The sequence below is a fragment of the Hemiscyllium ocellatum genome, chromosome 43, assembly GCF_020745735.1.
Source record: "Hemiscyllium ocellatum isolate sHemOce1 chromosome 43, sHemOce1.pat.X.cur, whole genome shotgun sequence".
NCBI lineage: Eukaryota > Metazoa > Chordata > Chondrichthyes > Orectolobiformes > Hemiscylliidae > Hemiscyllium > Hemiscyllium ocellatum.
The window spans coordinates 5,342,520-5,358,005 of NC_083443.1; the positions used below are offsets into that span (position 1 = coordinate 5,342,520).

Here is a 15,486-nt window from a genome sequence, read left to right on the forward strand (position 1 = left end):
CCCAGCACAAACACAAGAGTGACTTAATAAAAGCAGGTATTCCAAGACTAACAGGATTCAGTTTGAAAAGGTAGAGCTTAAGGAAGGATTTGAGAGTGGAATGTCATAGCACTGAGCCTATTAGTGACCCACATTCAACTCATACAATTAACAGTGCCATCCTCCTGTTGTTATTGAATGTCATATATTCCTCAATACTTTGGATCCAATCCTGATCATCTCATAACCTTATCTCCATAATGACTACTTGATCATTTTTATTTACTTCAATGTGCGCTATCAATTGAATTATTTTGTTATGAATGTTGCGCAAAGATTCACAGCTTTTAGATTTGTCGCTCATTATCTTCACAATGTCAAGTTTGGTTGTTAGTTTATTTCTCCGTTCTTTTCTGTCTGCTAATCTCCAATCCTCATTTCTTGTCATGCTACCTTCCTCACTTACATTGCCTCCAGATATACCATATCTTTCCACATTTGATCTCATCTCCCCATTTTTTAGTTTAACACCCTCTTTACTTCCCTGGATACGCAAGCATACTGGCTCCAAGGCTATTTAGATGCATATTATCCCATCAATACAGTACGAATGCCAACAGGTCAAACACACAAACGCAGCTCTGCCACTACAGGGAGAGAATAGGTCCCCTTAATTATCAGCATGGCTGCCTATGTGTGGAGCCACAGAAGATAGTGAAGATTTTTAATGAATAGTTTTCCTCAGTTTTTACTGAGGAGAAAACCATGGATGTTAAGGAAATAAAGAAAACAAGTGAGGATGTTTTAGACCACATACAAATTACCATGGAGCCTTAAAGTGCATTAATGGTGGCTAAATACCCTGGGCCAGAAAAGGTCCATCGTCAGACATTGCGGGAGGCTAGAGAAGAAATTGCAGAGGCCCTTGCAAAGACTTTTGCTTCATCTTTAGCCACTGGTGAAGTTCCAGAAGTCTGGAGGGTGACTAAAGCTGTTCCTTTGTTTAAGAAAGGAGCAAAAACAAGCCAGGGAACTCCAGGCCAGTGAGCCTGACATGATGGGAGGCGGTTGCTGAAGAGGATACTGAGGGACAGGATCAACCAACATTTGGATAGTCAAGGTCTGATTAGGGATCGTCAGCATAGATTTGTGCGCAGGAAATCATGTCTGACAAATCATTTAGAGTTTTGCGAAGAGGTAACCAAGAGGATAGATGAGGATAAAGCAATGCAAGTTGTCTATATGGACTTTAGTAAGGCCTTTGACAAGGTCCTGCGCAGCAAGCTAGTCATGAAGATTAGGTCGCATAGGATCCAGGGAGAGCTACCTAATTGGATTCAAAATTGGCTCAATGGTAGGAAGCAGAAGATGATCATTGAAGGTTGTGTCTCATACTGGAGGCCTTTAACTAGTGGTTGGTGCTGGGACCTTTGTTATTTAGTATTTACATAAATGATCTGGTTGTGAATGTACAAGGCATGATTAGTAAGTTTGCAGATTATACAAAATTAGGAGGTATTGTTGATAGTAATGAAGGTTATCAAAAATTACAGAGGGGTCTTGATCAGAGGGGGAAGTGGGCGAAGGATTGGCAAATGCAATTCAATACAGATAAATGCGAGAGATTGCACTTTGGAAAGTCAAATTAGTAAACAGTAGATGATAAGGTCCCGAGGACAGAAGGACCTACGAGTACAAGTATATTGTTCATTTTAAGCGGCGTCACAGGTAGACCGGGTGGTGAAGGAGGCATTTAGCGTGCTGGCCTTTGTCGGTCAATGCACTGAGTATAGGAGTTAGGATTTTACATTACAGTTGTGTAAGTAGTTGGTGAGGCCATGCTTGGAGTATTGTGTACAATTTTGGTCACCCTGTTATAGAAAAGACATAGTTAAATTGGAAAGGGTGCAAAGAAGATTTATGAGGATGCTGCCAGGATAGTAGGCCTGAGTTATAGGGAGAGGTTGACCAGGATAGGACTTTATTCCTTAGAACATCAGAGAATGAGGGCTGAACTTATTGAGGTGCACAAAATCATGAGGGCCAGTTTGGGCTGAAGGCCTATTCACATGCAGTATTACTCTGCCAGGCTTTCAGCCACATATTCATTTTTCTAATTTTATGTAGCCTATGCTAATTTGCATGCAGCTCATGTAATCATCGAGACATCAGAACTGAAAGCTTATACTTTTAACTTTCTGCCGATACTTTCTGTTGACTCTCTATCCCAGTTCCATTTTTATTGTTGCTACTTAAGTTTTAATATCATACAAAATTAGTGATTAAGAATAAAAAAGACTTTTACCACTCAGCAAACAGCTTACTCCTTTTGCCCATAGTGTTCAGGGATGTGTAGGCTAGTCAACAGAAATGGAGAGTAGGGGAATGGGTTTGGGTGGGACACTCTTCGGAGGTTCGGTGTGGACTTGTTGGGCCAAATGGCCTGTTTCCATACTGTAGGGATTCAATGATTCTATAATCAGTTCCAATGAATTTAGTTCTGCTTAGGGTGAAATCCTTTTCGCACTTGGTTTTCTTGGTAATGTTGTCTGCCTGTTTTGAAGTCCTCATTTTTCCCATTCATAGACATGGTGCTGACTGCCTGTTCTTCTCGGTGGTGCCCAATGCCCATCTCAGAATACTTTACTCAACTGCTCCTGTAGATGATCTTCACTCATCTACTCTAAGTGATGCTGACTACCTGCCACAGAGTCATCACATCAACTCCTCAAGGTGATGCTAACTACTTGACTGGTGGTTTTTTTCTCACCCACTTCTGCAGGTAATGCAAACTGTCACAGTATCCTTTCTTCCTCTTCAAGGTGATACTGTCAGAATTCTTGTGCCACTCACTCCTCAAGGTGATGTGAACCTCCTGCTCTGGGTACCTCATGCTCCTCCCAAAAGTTTATTTTTAGATTTGCTCATGAGATATGAGCAGCACAGGCTGAGCCACCACTTCCTACCTCTAAATGCTCAGGGAGTAGTTCACAAAGATGAGGACGGTAGTTTGCCTTTCCTAAAGGACATCAGTGAACCAGATGGGTTTTCACAATAAATCAATAGTGGCTATGTGGTCTGGATTACTAGACCAGTGATTTTACTTCTAGCCCTTATCGAAATACAACAAGACCTGAACAATATCCAGGTTTGAGTTGAAAAATTGCAAGGAAGATTTGCACCATACAAATGTCAGGCAGTGACCATTTCCATAAAAAGAGAATCTATCCATCGTCCTTTGACATTCAGTGGGTGTTACCATTATCAGAAACTGAACCAACCATATAAACAGTATCAAAAAGATTAGGTCAGAGGCTATGAATCCTGCAAGTAACTCACCTCCTGACTCCCCAAAGACAGTCCACCTTCTAAAAGTCAGGAGTATGACGGAATATGCCTAGATAAGTGAACCTCCAACAACACTTAAGAGACATGGCACAAACCAGAATAAAGCAGCTCACTTGATTGTTTGTGGATGTGGTGCCATTCACAAATTCTTTTCACCATCAATGCCCAATAGCAGCAATGTATACCATCTATAAAATGCATTATGGAAATTCACCAAGACAGAACCATGCAAACTCATAGCTACAGCTAATTAGAATGATTACAACAGCAGATCCATGGGAACACAACTTGCAAGCTCCCTTCCAAGTCATGCACCATCCTCACTTGGAAATATATTGCTATTCCTTCAGTGGCACTAGATCAAAATCCTGGAACTTTCTTCCTAACAACGTTGTGGATCTACCTGAAGAACATTGACAGCAGCAGTTCAAGGTTTTAGCTCACCATCACCTTCTCAATAGGCAACTAGGAATAGGTAATAAATGTTGACCCAGCCAACCACATCCATATCCCATTTTCTTTTCTGGGAAAAAAAAAGTAGATTGAAATTGAATTGAGGTTTCTACCTACCCATTTTCTTCCAATTCCTCAGATGCAAGTGGCTTTGAGTCCACGAAAAGAGAGACTTTGCTAGATGCCATCTTGGTATCAATGGTGCTGCGTGTTGTGACGAGACTCTGCACCAAATCGTAGTTTGGCCTTTGTTCTTCCTACAAATGAGACAGTTTTCTTTTATAAATTTATATTAACAAATTTTTCATGGTTTGCTTAACAGAGTGATGAGATAAGTGATTAGTCTATTGTATAACATCAATGCAATTTTCATAGATAATATATTTAGATAATTAAAAAACAAGGTACTCGATAGGGGCATTAAAACAAAGTAGGACAATGACTCACATGAGAAAGTTCTAGAGCATACCACAAAGACAACAACTAAGAGCATTGTATGTAGTTCTGGTCCCCTCACTTAGAAAGAATATACTTGTCATACAGGAAATACAGTGGGGATTCACATACTGAATTCCTGACATGGTGGGACTGCCCTGTGAGAAGATATTAAGACGAGGCCTGCATTGTCTGGAGTTCAGAAGAATGCAAAGTAATGGGCTCAGTGGTTAGCACTGTTGCCTCACAGCCCGAGGGTTCAGGTTTTGATTCCAATCTCGGGTGACTGTATGCATTATGCAGACTCTCCCTGTGTCTGTGGGCTTCTGTCAGCTGCTCTGGTTTCCTCAAAAAGTCCAAAGATGTGCAAATTAGGTAGATTAGGCATGGGAAATGTAGGGTTCAGGGGACTGGTTGGGCGATGGGGGGCTCTGGGTTTGATGCTCTTGGGAGGTTTCATGTGGACTTGATGAGCCACATGGCCTACTTCCGCACTGTAGCGGAACAAATGTGGGAAAAACTCTTAGGAATAGGTGAAGTAGATACAAAAGGATGTTTCTCCTGTTGGGTCCAAAATTAGAGTGTGCAGTTTCAGGATAAAAGGCAAGCCAAGTAGGTGGAACTTCTTCACTCACAGGATGGTGAACCTTGAGAATTTTCCATCCCAAAGGATGGAGAAAGCTCAGTCATTAAGTGAAGTCACAACAGAACTTGACAAATTTCTACTAATGACATCAATGGACATAGGAATGGTACAGGAACATCATCAGCCATGACACAAAATGGTGCAGTAGGCCTGAGGGTCTCAATAGTGTTCTCCGACTCCAATGTTCCTATATTCTTCTCCATGTAAGTTTCTTTATCTCTCAATGGATGCTGCATCATGATGTATCAATCGATATTTCACTCTTGGTCTTTCTGCAATTCAGGACTTCCTCTCTTGTCCATGTCATAAATGTCTAAACTATTAACTTTATAACAGTTAAGGAGTGCAAGAAAGTAAGAGGTAGACACAGGATATTAAGGAGGTGGCTGAGAAGAAATCATATACAAGACCGAAAAGGATGTGAGGCTGAAGATTAGGGGCAACTGGAAATGGTGTTTGAGGCAGAGATTTGAACCTGCAGTAATGAAGTGTGATTGAAGTACTTGGTGAAGGGGCATGAAGAACTGAGAGCCGTTAAAAGAAGTTTGGATACAAACTATTTAATTTCTCAAGGGGATTGTGTCCATGAAACCTTATTTACTGCTTTCACGTGAAGTGGTAAGGACTGAGATGGAGGAATGGCTCGCGGTGGAAATGTGGGCATGAGATAGGAGATTCAAAGATCTAATGAACATTCCAACTGATCCATTGTAAAGTCAAGAAAGGAGAGAGTGAGTGAAGAACAACAGGAGACAGAAATATAGTCGGTTCTAATATAATGCGACAGTTCTGTCCTCATCGATCTTGCATTATCTAAAACAATCACCCAATAGCCACGCTATTTAAACTAATGGGGTTGGAATCCAGCATCATGTTGGAAAGTGTGCATTCGTGCCCTATAACAAGAGGACCTTTTTTCATTTTTGTCATGTTAAATAGGATATCAATACTATTTACCAGATCACATCTCAAAGTGTTCTTCAGCCAGGTATTGGAGGGCTGACAGCAACCATCAAAATGTTTCATGGGATGGTAGGAAACACTGGCAAGAAAGAACACAATGAAATATAGAAGATCTAAGGTGTACTATATTACCTCCTCCTCACGGTCTATATGGCTCCCACCAAGATCAATATACACAGCATCCTTATCATAAACAATACCCCCAACACCAGACATTGGGGCATAGATCAGCTTTTCTTTCTCATGCAGGGAACGTTTCTTCTGCTGCTCTGGGAGGGGGCAGGGATCTGGAAGGAAACCAACTTCATTCAATGTGAAGTCACCCACACCTAAAAACAAAAACACAGAAGTTTAAATTTTCAGATTGTGTCTGTACATAAACCAGAGTAAAGACATAAAGAATGAACAGTTCAAACATACTGCACTATCACAGAACAAGAGTCGTTACAGTGTTTCATCAGAAAAGATTGTCAAATGTCAAAAACGAGCAAACAAACCTACATTCAGAACCTGGACTACAAATCTTCTCAAAACTCACTGTCAATTGTGACACTTTGATAGGTTATTTTGTCCTTTTTTTTGGAAGAGAGAGGCTTTAAGGCAGCGAGTTCCAAGAAGATTCAAAAAAGTCAACAGCTTTGGAGGCTCTGGGGCTTTCTTCAAAAAAATGTTGGAACAATGCAAGCAGTCAGGATGGGTTGTGGCCACCTCTCACAGACCAGGACTTCTAATTTTTTTTAGTTGCTGTGGGAGCTTCAGTAGGGCAGAAGTTGCTGGAGTTTGGAAGTAGTAGCAGCTACCTTTTCCCTCTCTCTCAGCTACGGTTAGAAGCTGGGTTTCCTGCGAGATAGACATATTTTTCTGAATTTGCCTTTTTGCCAAGGGGTGTGTTTTTGGGATGTTACTACATTGGAACAGTTACTCACTAATAATTACTGTATCTATTTTTCTATTAAGTTTTCGAATTGAGTTAAGTTATACTAAAGACTTTGCCTATTTACCCTATCCATACCCCTCATAATTTGATAAACTTCTATAAGGTCACGGCTCAGCCTCTGACGCTCCAGGGAAAACAGCCCCAGCCTGCTCAGCCTCTAGAGACAGATTGTTTTCCTTGGAGCAGAAGAGATCAGAGGGTGACACAATTGAAATGCACAAAATTATGGGGACCATACATTTGAGATAAGGAGGAGGTGGTTTAGAGGGAATGTGACGAAAATATTTTTCATCCATATGATGGGAATCAACACAGGCAGCAGGTGTGAATTCACATTGAAATCACTCATCTTTCCTACATGGTTAGCTGGCATATTACAAGATTTAAATATTGTAAAGCCACTTTAACAGCGACTAAGTGAAGGAAGGAGGCAGGGAGGTAGCTATACATGTGTGGACATCATGGAAGTGAAGGCGTGGTACATTGATGCAGGGGTTGTAGCAATGCACACCGGTCCTCTCACTCTGTGTGTATGTGTGTCTGTGTGCGCATGCATATACCTAAGTGTGATTGGCGGAATATCTGGAGAAGATCGCCAGTGAGAGTGATTCAACTGGTGGTAATTCAGAATGGGTTTGTTCAGGGTGGAGGCCAGGTTTAAGGCTTAAAGCAGCTTTTCATTCCTCCCACATTTCCTGTCTATCTGATCAGACAAGTTTCAGTCCCCCTCTAAATCTCAAGCTCAAACTCAATTCTGCTGATTTTTATGAAGGTTTTCAGACACTGGCCAATTGCCAGAAAATGAAACTTCTAATAGGCAATTGCTGCATTGTCAGAATATGAAGACTTCCTCACGTCTCGATCTGCATCATGCATCCAGTGCATATCAATCATCAACTATCCAGACTCTGGAAGATATGGAACATTCTTCGGTATTCATAGCCTCTGATCAATTGAATTTTCAATTCCTTTACCAGGTAAGGATGACAAGGGAATATGAATCAATGACGTATAAATGGAGTTGAGGCAGAAATTGAATGTAATCTTATTAGGAATGGACTGTTCAATATTAGTCAATGTCCCAACATTGCAGTTGAAGCTGCTGCTTCACAGGGAACCAGAGTGGACCTCAGGCTAATAGTTTTGTCCTCCCATATCCCATGGCCAAAGAAATTATTCATCATGTTCTAACTTCCCAAGCCAAGAACAACAAAATAGGGCTAAATACAATATACAATCGGTTTACCATAACTGTCCTCAGTGAGACCTCTCCCACTGAGTGGCAAACTAAAGAATGACACTAAACATACATGGGTCTATAACAACGGGAGTTGCCTGACAATGTTTAAGTTCCAAACTCTGTCCAGACTCTCATTTGTAGAGTCTGCTGATGACTCAAGTCTCGAGTTGCCTTAAAAAGGCAAACAGAAGCCTTATTTCCAATGTCAGCTGAAACCACAGATTGCACCCTGTCTCTTCTGGCTTGTACAGTTAATTTCCTCATAAGGTACAACTAAACCCGTAAACAAATTTCAATGAATTTTGAGAAATACCTGGAATGTGAATCTGACTGTTGGTCTTGAGGTATGTCCCACGCAGGTACCCATACAATGAAATTTTACGGTCACACTTTTGGTTTTTGCGTATGTCCTCAGGATTGGTCAGATCTTCCATTCTGAAATAACAGTAGCATGATTTAGTTCTGTCCACACTTTATCACTCCGAGTACATGTAGGTGCATTCCAACGTTTGGATGGGCTGGCAATAGCATTTGTTACAGTCAAGTACTTACTGACAAATTCCAGGCAAACTTGCAATTTTAGATCGTTGCTATCTATGATCTTTGAGAAGAGGTTTACACCATGGGGTCCACAGGAATCCATAACTGACATATAGCTTCTTAGAGAAGCAAAGCAGTTTCTCTTTAATATGAACACATGGAGGTTTGGAATAATGGAGAAAAGGAAGATATACTCTAGACTTAAATATCAACCAGCTCTTGAACCAGCTCCTACTGCATTAAAATAGATGCAGCACAAAAGCAGCCCAATTTCCAGCACTGACACCTCCACAGACAGAATAGCTGTTCAATTCCTTCCAAAGGAAGCCCCATAGTTCAAAGGGAGCCTCGTATCTTACCTCTAACAGTTGGAGTTCTTTGGTTGCTCTAATCGAACTTGGTGCAATTGTGCACAATGCTAAAATATTCTATGTACATTACCTTCTCTGTTCTTAGCACAAATGTTTTCCCTAATCAATACTAAGATATCAGCCCAATTTGAAAATCATTCTTCCCAGTCTCATTCCTCCCCCCTCCCCCCCAACAACTTTAATCCAGAATCATATAGACATTACAATTCAGGCTCTCCAATCTGAACGTCTGTATTTCTCCATCTTGAAAGAAAAATCTTTAACCTACCTGTCAGCCAAAACATATGGATGCGCCATTTGCCACACCAGTGGCCGGAACTTCATCACAGAAATAAATCGGCCCAGGTTGTGAATTTCCTGTTTCTGATATTCTCCATGAACCATACCTGAGAGGTAAAACAGCTTAGCACCCTTGAAAACCAAAAAAATGTCACTGTCATTACTAATAAAATGCAGGCACTGGTAGTCAGAAGAGTTTGTGAAGCAGTGCCTCACTTACCGTCACATTGCAAGCTGCACAACTTTCTTCGAACAATGTGCAGCCCACCTAATGTACTGACACACAAAACCACATGGTGTCATGACATTCCATGCAATGCAAACGGATTTATTTTCAATGGAAGAATCAGCTGTTGAACTGTATGTTGGAGTTGATCCTTTCCCCTCACCGTCAGATTGCTCCCATGAATAGCTCTCCCTTCCTCAAGTAATAGAAAGAATGCTGAGTTTAATTACGGCAGCAGCAGTGTAACATCAGACAAGGTAAATCAGGCCCAGGGAAGACCATTCCAAGGATGTATCTCTCCACTATACCAGTTTCACAGCCAGTAAAACCAGAGAGAGAGTTTGGCAGTTTTATAAAAATTATTAAATCTGTTCAGTGAGAATATTTACAAGGAATCACTGTAATCAAGTAACTTTTAAAGGTAACGCACCATATATTTGCCTTTGCATATCATTTTTGTTAAATTTCGGAGTATGTTCCCAACACAGGCTTCCATTTGAATGGCCCTGGAAGCCACTTAGAATGACAACAAATGGTAACCTTGACAGAGACATCCATATCTCAGGAAGGAATAAACAGAAAACAAACTGGATAGATTTGGCAATGCTCACTATGGCCAAAACCTCAGTTATGACCTAGATACTGGATGTTCGAGGAGAAAGTGAAGTCTACAGATGCTGGAGATCAGAGTTGAAAATGTGTCGCTGGAAAAGCACAGGTCAGGCAGCATCCAAGGAACTGGAAATTCGACGTTTCAGGCATAAGCCCTTCATCAGGATGAAGGGCTTATGCCTGAAACGTCGAATTTCCTGTTCCTTGGATGCTGCCTGACTTGCTGCGCTTTTCCAGCAACACATTTTCAGCTAGATACTGGATGTTGTCAGTCTTATCTGCTCAGACAGGCAGTCTCAGGAAATTACAGATAATCTGCCTTCTCTGATTCCATGAGTTCAAAATTGGCCAGTATACCCATTGTGCAACCTGCATAATCTGTCACGTGGGGCAGGTGGTAACTGAAGTGTCAGATCGATTGGCTGCTTGAAGGTTTGTACATTCTTTCTGATACCTCGCCTTTGCCTCAGGTTTTCCAAAAGAAATCTCTATCACAGAATCACAGAAGTGTGACGAGGCTACTATTTGATCCATCAGATTTGCAATGAGCATGACTACTTAGCACCATTCTCCTGCTTTTTCCCTCATACTCTTGCACATTACTTTTATCCAAATACTCATCCAATGCCCTCTTGAAAGCCTTTACTGAATCTGCCTCCACCACATTTCAAGACAGTACTACTCACTGAATGTAAATATTTTTGCCTCACATCAGTCTTGCTTCTATTGCATAACACTTTAAATCAATGCCCTTTTGCTTTTGTTCCTCTATCCACCTCACTCATTACTTTGAAAACCTTCATAATATCTCCTCCCACCTTCCTGAAGCCAGAACTGTACTCATTACTCTAGCTTTGGTCTAACAAGTGTCTTATACAAGTTCAATATCATCTCCTTGCTCTTGAATTCTATATTGTTCTTAATAAAACCAAGGATACTTATGCTTTACTTACTGTTTGTTCATTTGTCCTACCACTTTCAATGATCCGTGCAAATTTATACCAAGGTCCATTATTCTCTTTCCTGTTACTCAGCCAATTCTGTGTCTAAGGTTAAGGAAAATCCTAAAGACTTTTAGTCGTATGTAAGGAGAAAGAGGGTAACTAGAGAAAGGGTTGGCCCACTCAAGAACAAAGTAGGAAAGTTATGCGTGAAGTCAGAGAAATAGGTGAGATTCTTAATGAGTACTTTGCATCAGCATTCACCATGGAGAGGGATATGACGGATGTTGAGGTTAGGGATAGGTGTTTGATTACTCCAGGTCAAGTCTGCATAAGGGAGGAAGTGATGGGTATTCTAAAAGTCATTAAAGTTGACAAGTCCCCAGGTCAGGATAGGATCTTTCCCAGGTTACTGAGGGAAGCAAGAGACAAAATATCTGGGGCCTTAACAGCAATTTTTGCAGCATCTTTAAACACAGGGGAGGTCCCGGAGGACTGGAGAATTGCTAATGTTGTCCCCTTGTTTAAGAAGGGTAGCAGGGATAATTCAAGTAATTATAGACCAGTGAGTTTGATGTCAGTAGTAGGGAAGCTACTGAAGAAGCTACTGAGGGAAAAGATCTATTCCCATTTGGAAGAAAACGGGCTTATCAGTGATTGGCAACATGGTTTTATGCAGGGAAGGCCATGTCTAATCAACTTAACAGAAATCTTTAAGGAAGTGACAAAGTTGATTGATGAGGGAAGGGCTGTAGATGTCATGCACATGGACTAGAGTAAGAGGTTTGGTAAGATTCCCCATGGTAGGCTGATGGAGAAAATGAATCGCATGGAGGACTAGCTAGATGAATACAGAACTGGCTGGGCAACAGGAGACAGTAGGAGTGGAAGGGAGTTTCTCAAAATGGGGAACTGTCACCAGTGATGTTCCATAGAGATCCGCGTTATGATACCCATAAATGAGCTGGAGAAAGGTAAAAGTGGTCTGATTAGCAAGTTTATAGATGACACTAAGATTGGTGGAGTAGCAGAGAGTGAAGAGGATTGCCAGAGCATGCAGCAGAATACAGAGAGATTGGAGAATTGGGCCGAAAAATGGCAGATGGAGTTCAATCCGAGCAAATGCAAGGTGATGCGTTTGGAAGATGCAATTCAAAAGCGAACAGGGACACAGGGTTATGCAGAGTCTCGCAATTCTCCAGGATTGAAATGGCACTTGAAAGTCTGCTCAGATGGTGTCTCTGAGTGGCTTGTTTAATCTGAGAGGTTATCAAAAGTAAAGATGGATGCTGTCTTTCACAAGTAGCAAAGCATTTGCATGAGGGACATATGCTATGGTGAACATTAAGCATGGGATCAGCATTAGGATTGGAGTTGGGGTTGCACTTCCACTGATTTTCAATCCCATTCTCAAATTCAGCCATGCCACTGAAGCAAACTGAACAAACTTGGTCACACAGCAGGAGTTGAGAATGACTAATGAATCACTGAGCATAGAGCCATAGAGATGTACAGCATGGAAACAGACCCTTTGTCCAACTCGTACATCTGGACCACATATCCTAAACTAATCTAGTCCCATTTGCCAGCACTTGGCCGATATCCTTTGAAACCCTTCCTATTCATCCAGATGCCTTTTAAGTGTTGGAACGGGACCAGCATCCACCATTTCCTCTCATAGCTGTTTCCATACATGCACATCCTCTGCATGAAAAACTTGCCCCTTAGGTCCCTTTTATATCTTTATCCTCTCACCTTAAACCTACGCCTTTAGTTCTCTCCCACCTCAGGGAAAAGACTTTGTCTATTTATCCCATGCGTGTCCCTCATGATTTTCGAAACCTCTATAAGGTCACCCCTCAGCCTCCAGGGAAAACAGCCCCAGCCTATTCAGCCTCTCCCTGTAGCTCAAACTGTCTAAACCTGGCAACATCCTTGCAAATCTTTCACGAACCCTTTCAAGGTCACAACATCTTTCCAATGGGAAGGAGACCAGAATTGCAAGCAATATTTTGAAAGTGGCCTAACCAAAGTCCTGTACAGCTTCAACATGACCTCCCAACTCCTATACAGAATGCAATGACCAATAAAGGAAAGAATACCAAACGCCTTCACTCACCTATCTTATCTACCTGTGACTCTACTTTCAAGGAACTATGAACCTGCACTCCACGGTCTCTTTGTCCGGCAACACTCTCCAGGACCTTACCATTAAGTGTATTCGTCCTGTTCTAATTTGCTTTTCCAAAACGCATCATCTCACATTTATCTAAATTAGCCTCCATCTGCCACTCCTCAGCCCACTGGCCCAACTGATCAAGATCCCTTGTATTCAGAGGTAACCTTCTTCAATGTCCACTACACCTGCAATCTTGGTGTTATCTGCAAACTTACTAGCTAAACCTTTTATGCTCACATCCAAATCATTTATAAAAGTGTCAGAAAGCAGTGGACCCAGCACTGATCCTCGTCATAGGCCTCCAGTCTGAAAAGCTACCCTCCACCACCACCACGCTCTGTCTTCTACCTTCAGGTCATTTCTGCATCCAAAATATCTAGTTCTCCCTGTATCCCATGAGATCTAACCTTGCTAACTAGTCTACCATGAGAAACCTTGTCAAACGTCTTACTGTAGTCCACATAAATCATGTCCACTGCTCTGCACTCATCAATCATCTTCATTATTTCTTCAAAAAACTCCAACTTTGTGAGACATGATTTCCCACACATAAAGCCATGCTGACTATTCCTGATCAGTCCTTGCCTTTCCAAATACATGTAAATCCTGTCCCTCACGATTCTCTCCAACAACTTGCGCACTACCAATTTCAGGTTCCCTGGCTTTTCCTTCCCACCTTCCTTGAATACTGGCACCACGTTAGCCAACCTCCAGTCTTCCAGCACCTCACTAGTGACTATCGATGATATAAATATCTCTGGAAGGGGCCCAGCAATCACTTCCCTAGCTTCCCATAGAGTTCTAGGGTACACCTGATCAGGTCCTGAGGATTTATCCACGTTTATGCATTTCATGACATCCAGCACCTCCTCCTCTGTAATATAGACATTTTTCAAGATGTCATCATCTATTTCCCCACATTCTATATATTCCATATCCTTCTCCGCAGTAAATACTGATGCAAAATACTCATTTAGTTTCTCCCCCATCCTGCAGTTCCACATAAAGGCCACTTTGCTGATCTTTGAGGCCACTTTGCTATTCTTGCCCTACTTACCCTCTTGTTCTCAATGTCTTTATAAAATCGCTTTGGATTCTCCTTAACCCTATTTGTCAAAGCTATCTCATGTCCCCTTTTTGCCCTCCTGATTTCTCTCTTAAATATACTCATACAACCTTTATACACTTGGAAGGATTCAATTGGTCTCTGCTGTCTATACCTGACATGTACTTCCTTCTTTTTCTTGACCAAACGTTCAATTTCTCTAGTTATCCAGCATTGCCTATACCTACCAGCAGGAATTCACCCCAACAAGAATATACTGTCTCTGGACTCTCGTTTTTGAAGGCTTCCCATTTTCCAGCCGTCCCTTTACCTATGAACCTCTGCCCCCAATCAGCTTTTGAAAGTTCTTGCCTCTAATACCATCAAAATTAGCCTTCCACCAATTCAGAAGTTCAACTTTTAGATCTGGTCTAGCCTTTTCCATCAGTATCTTAAAACTCATAGAATTATGGTCGCTGGCCCCAAAGTGACACTTCAGTCATTTGCCCTGCCTTATTTCCCAAGAGTAAGCCAAGTTTTGCACCTATTCTTGTAGGTATATCCACATAGTGGATCAGACAATTTTCTTGTACACACTTTACAAATTCCTCTCCATCTAAACCCTTCCCACTATGGCAGTCCCAGTCTATACCTGAAAGTTAAAATCCCCTACGATAACCACCCCATTATTCTTACATACAACTGAAATCTCCTTACAAATTTGTTTCTCAATTTTCTGCTGATTATTAGGGTGCCCAATATACAAGGAGAAAGTGAGGACTGCAGGAGATCAGATTCAAAGCGTGTGGATGCTGGAAGAGCACAGATGGTCTGGCAGCATTTGAAGAGCAGGAGAGTCAACATTTCGAGCATAAGATCTTCATCAGGAATGTCTGAATCTCGAAACGTCAATTCTCCTGCTCCTCCGATGTTGCCTGACCGGTATACAATACAATTCCAATAAGGTGATGATCCCTTTCTTATTTCACAGTTTCACCCAAATAATTTCCCTGGATGTACTCCCAGGAATATCCTTCCTAAGTACAGCAGTAATGCTGTCCCTTATCAAAAATGATGCTCCCGCTCCTCTCTTTTCCCCCTTTCTATCCCTCCTCTAGCATTTTCAATCCAGGAACATTAAGCTGCCAGTTCTGTCCATCCCTGAGTCACATTTCTGTAATTGCTAAGAGTGGCACAGTGGTTAGCACTGCTGCCTCACAGCCCCTGAGACTCAGGTTCAATTCCCGCTTCGGGCAACTGTCTGTGTAGAGTTTGAGCATTCTCCCCGAGTC

General features: G+C 41.7%; 1 protein-coding gene across 1 annotated transcript in view; it reads right to left on the reverse strand.

The window, feature by feature from the left end:
* The window catches only part of bms1 (BMS1 ribosome biogenesis factor), a 120,297-nt gene that overhangs the window by 86,432 nt on the left and 18,379 nt on the right, over positions 1-15,486 (reverse strand). Inside the window, exons 6-9 of the mRNA XM_060854027.1 lie at positions 9,181-9,323; positions 8,315-8,436; positions 5,957-6,153; positions 3,898-4,037 (exon numbers count right to left, since the gene is read on the reverse strand). Of these exons, the coding sequence (XP_060710010.1) occupies positions 3,898-4,037; positions 5,957-6,153; positions 8,315-8,436; positions 9,181-9,323 (602 nt within the window). The remainder of the gene's footprint in view (positions 1-3,897; positions 4,038-5,956; positions 6,154-8,314; positions 8,437-9,180; positions 9,324-15,486) is intronic.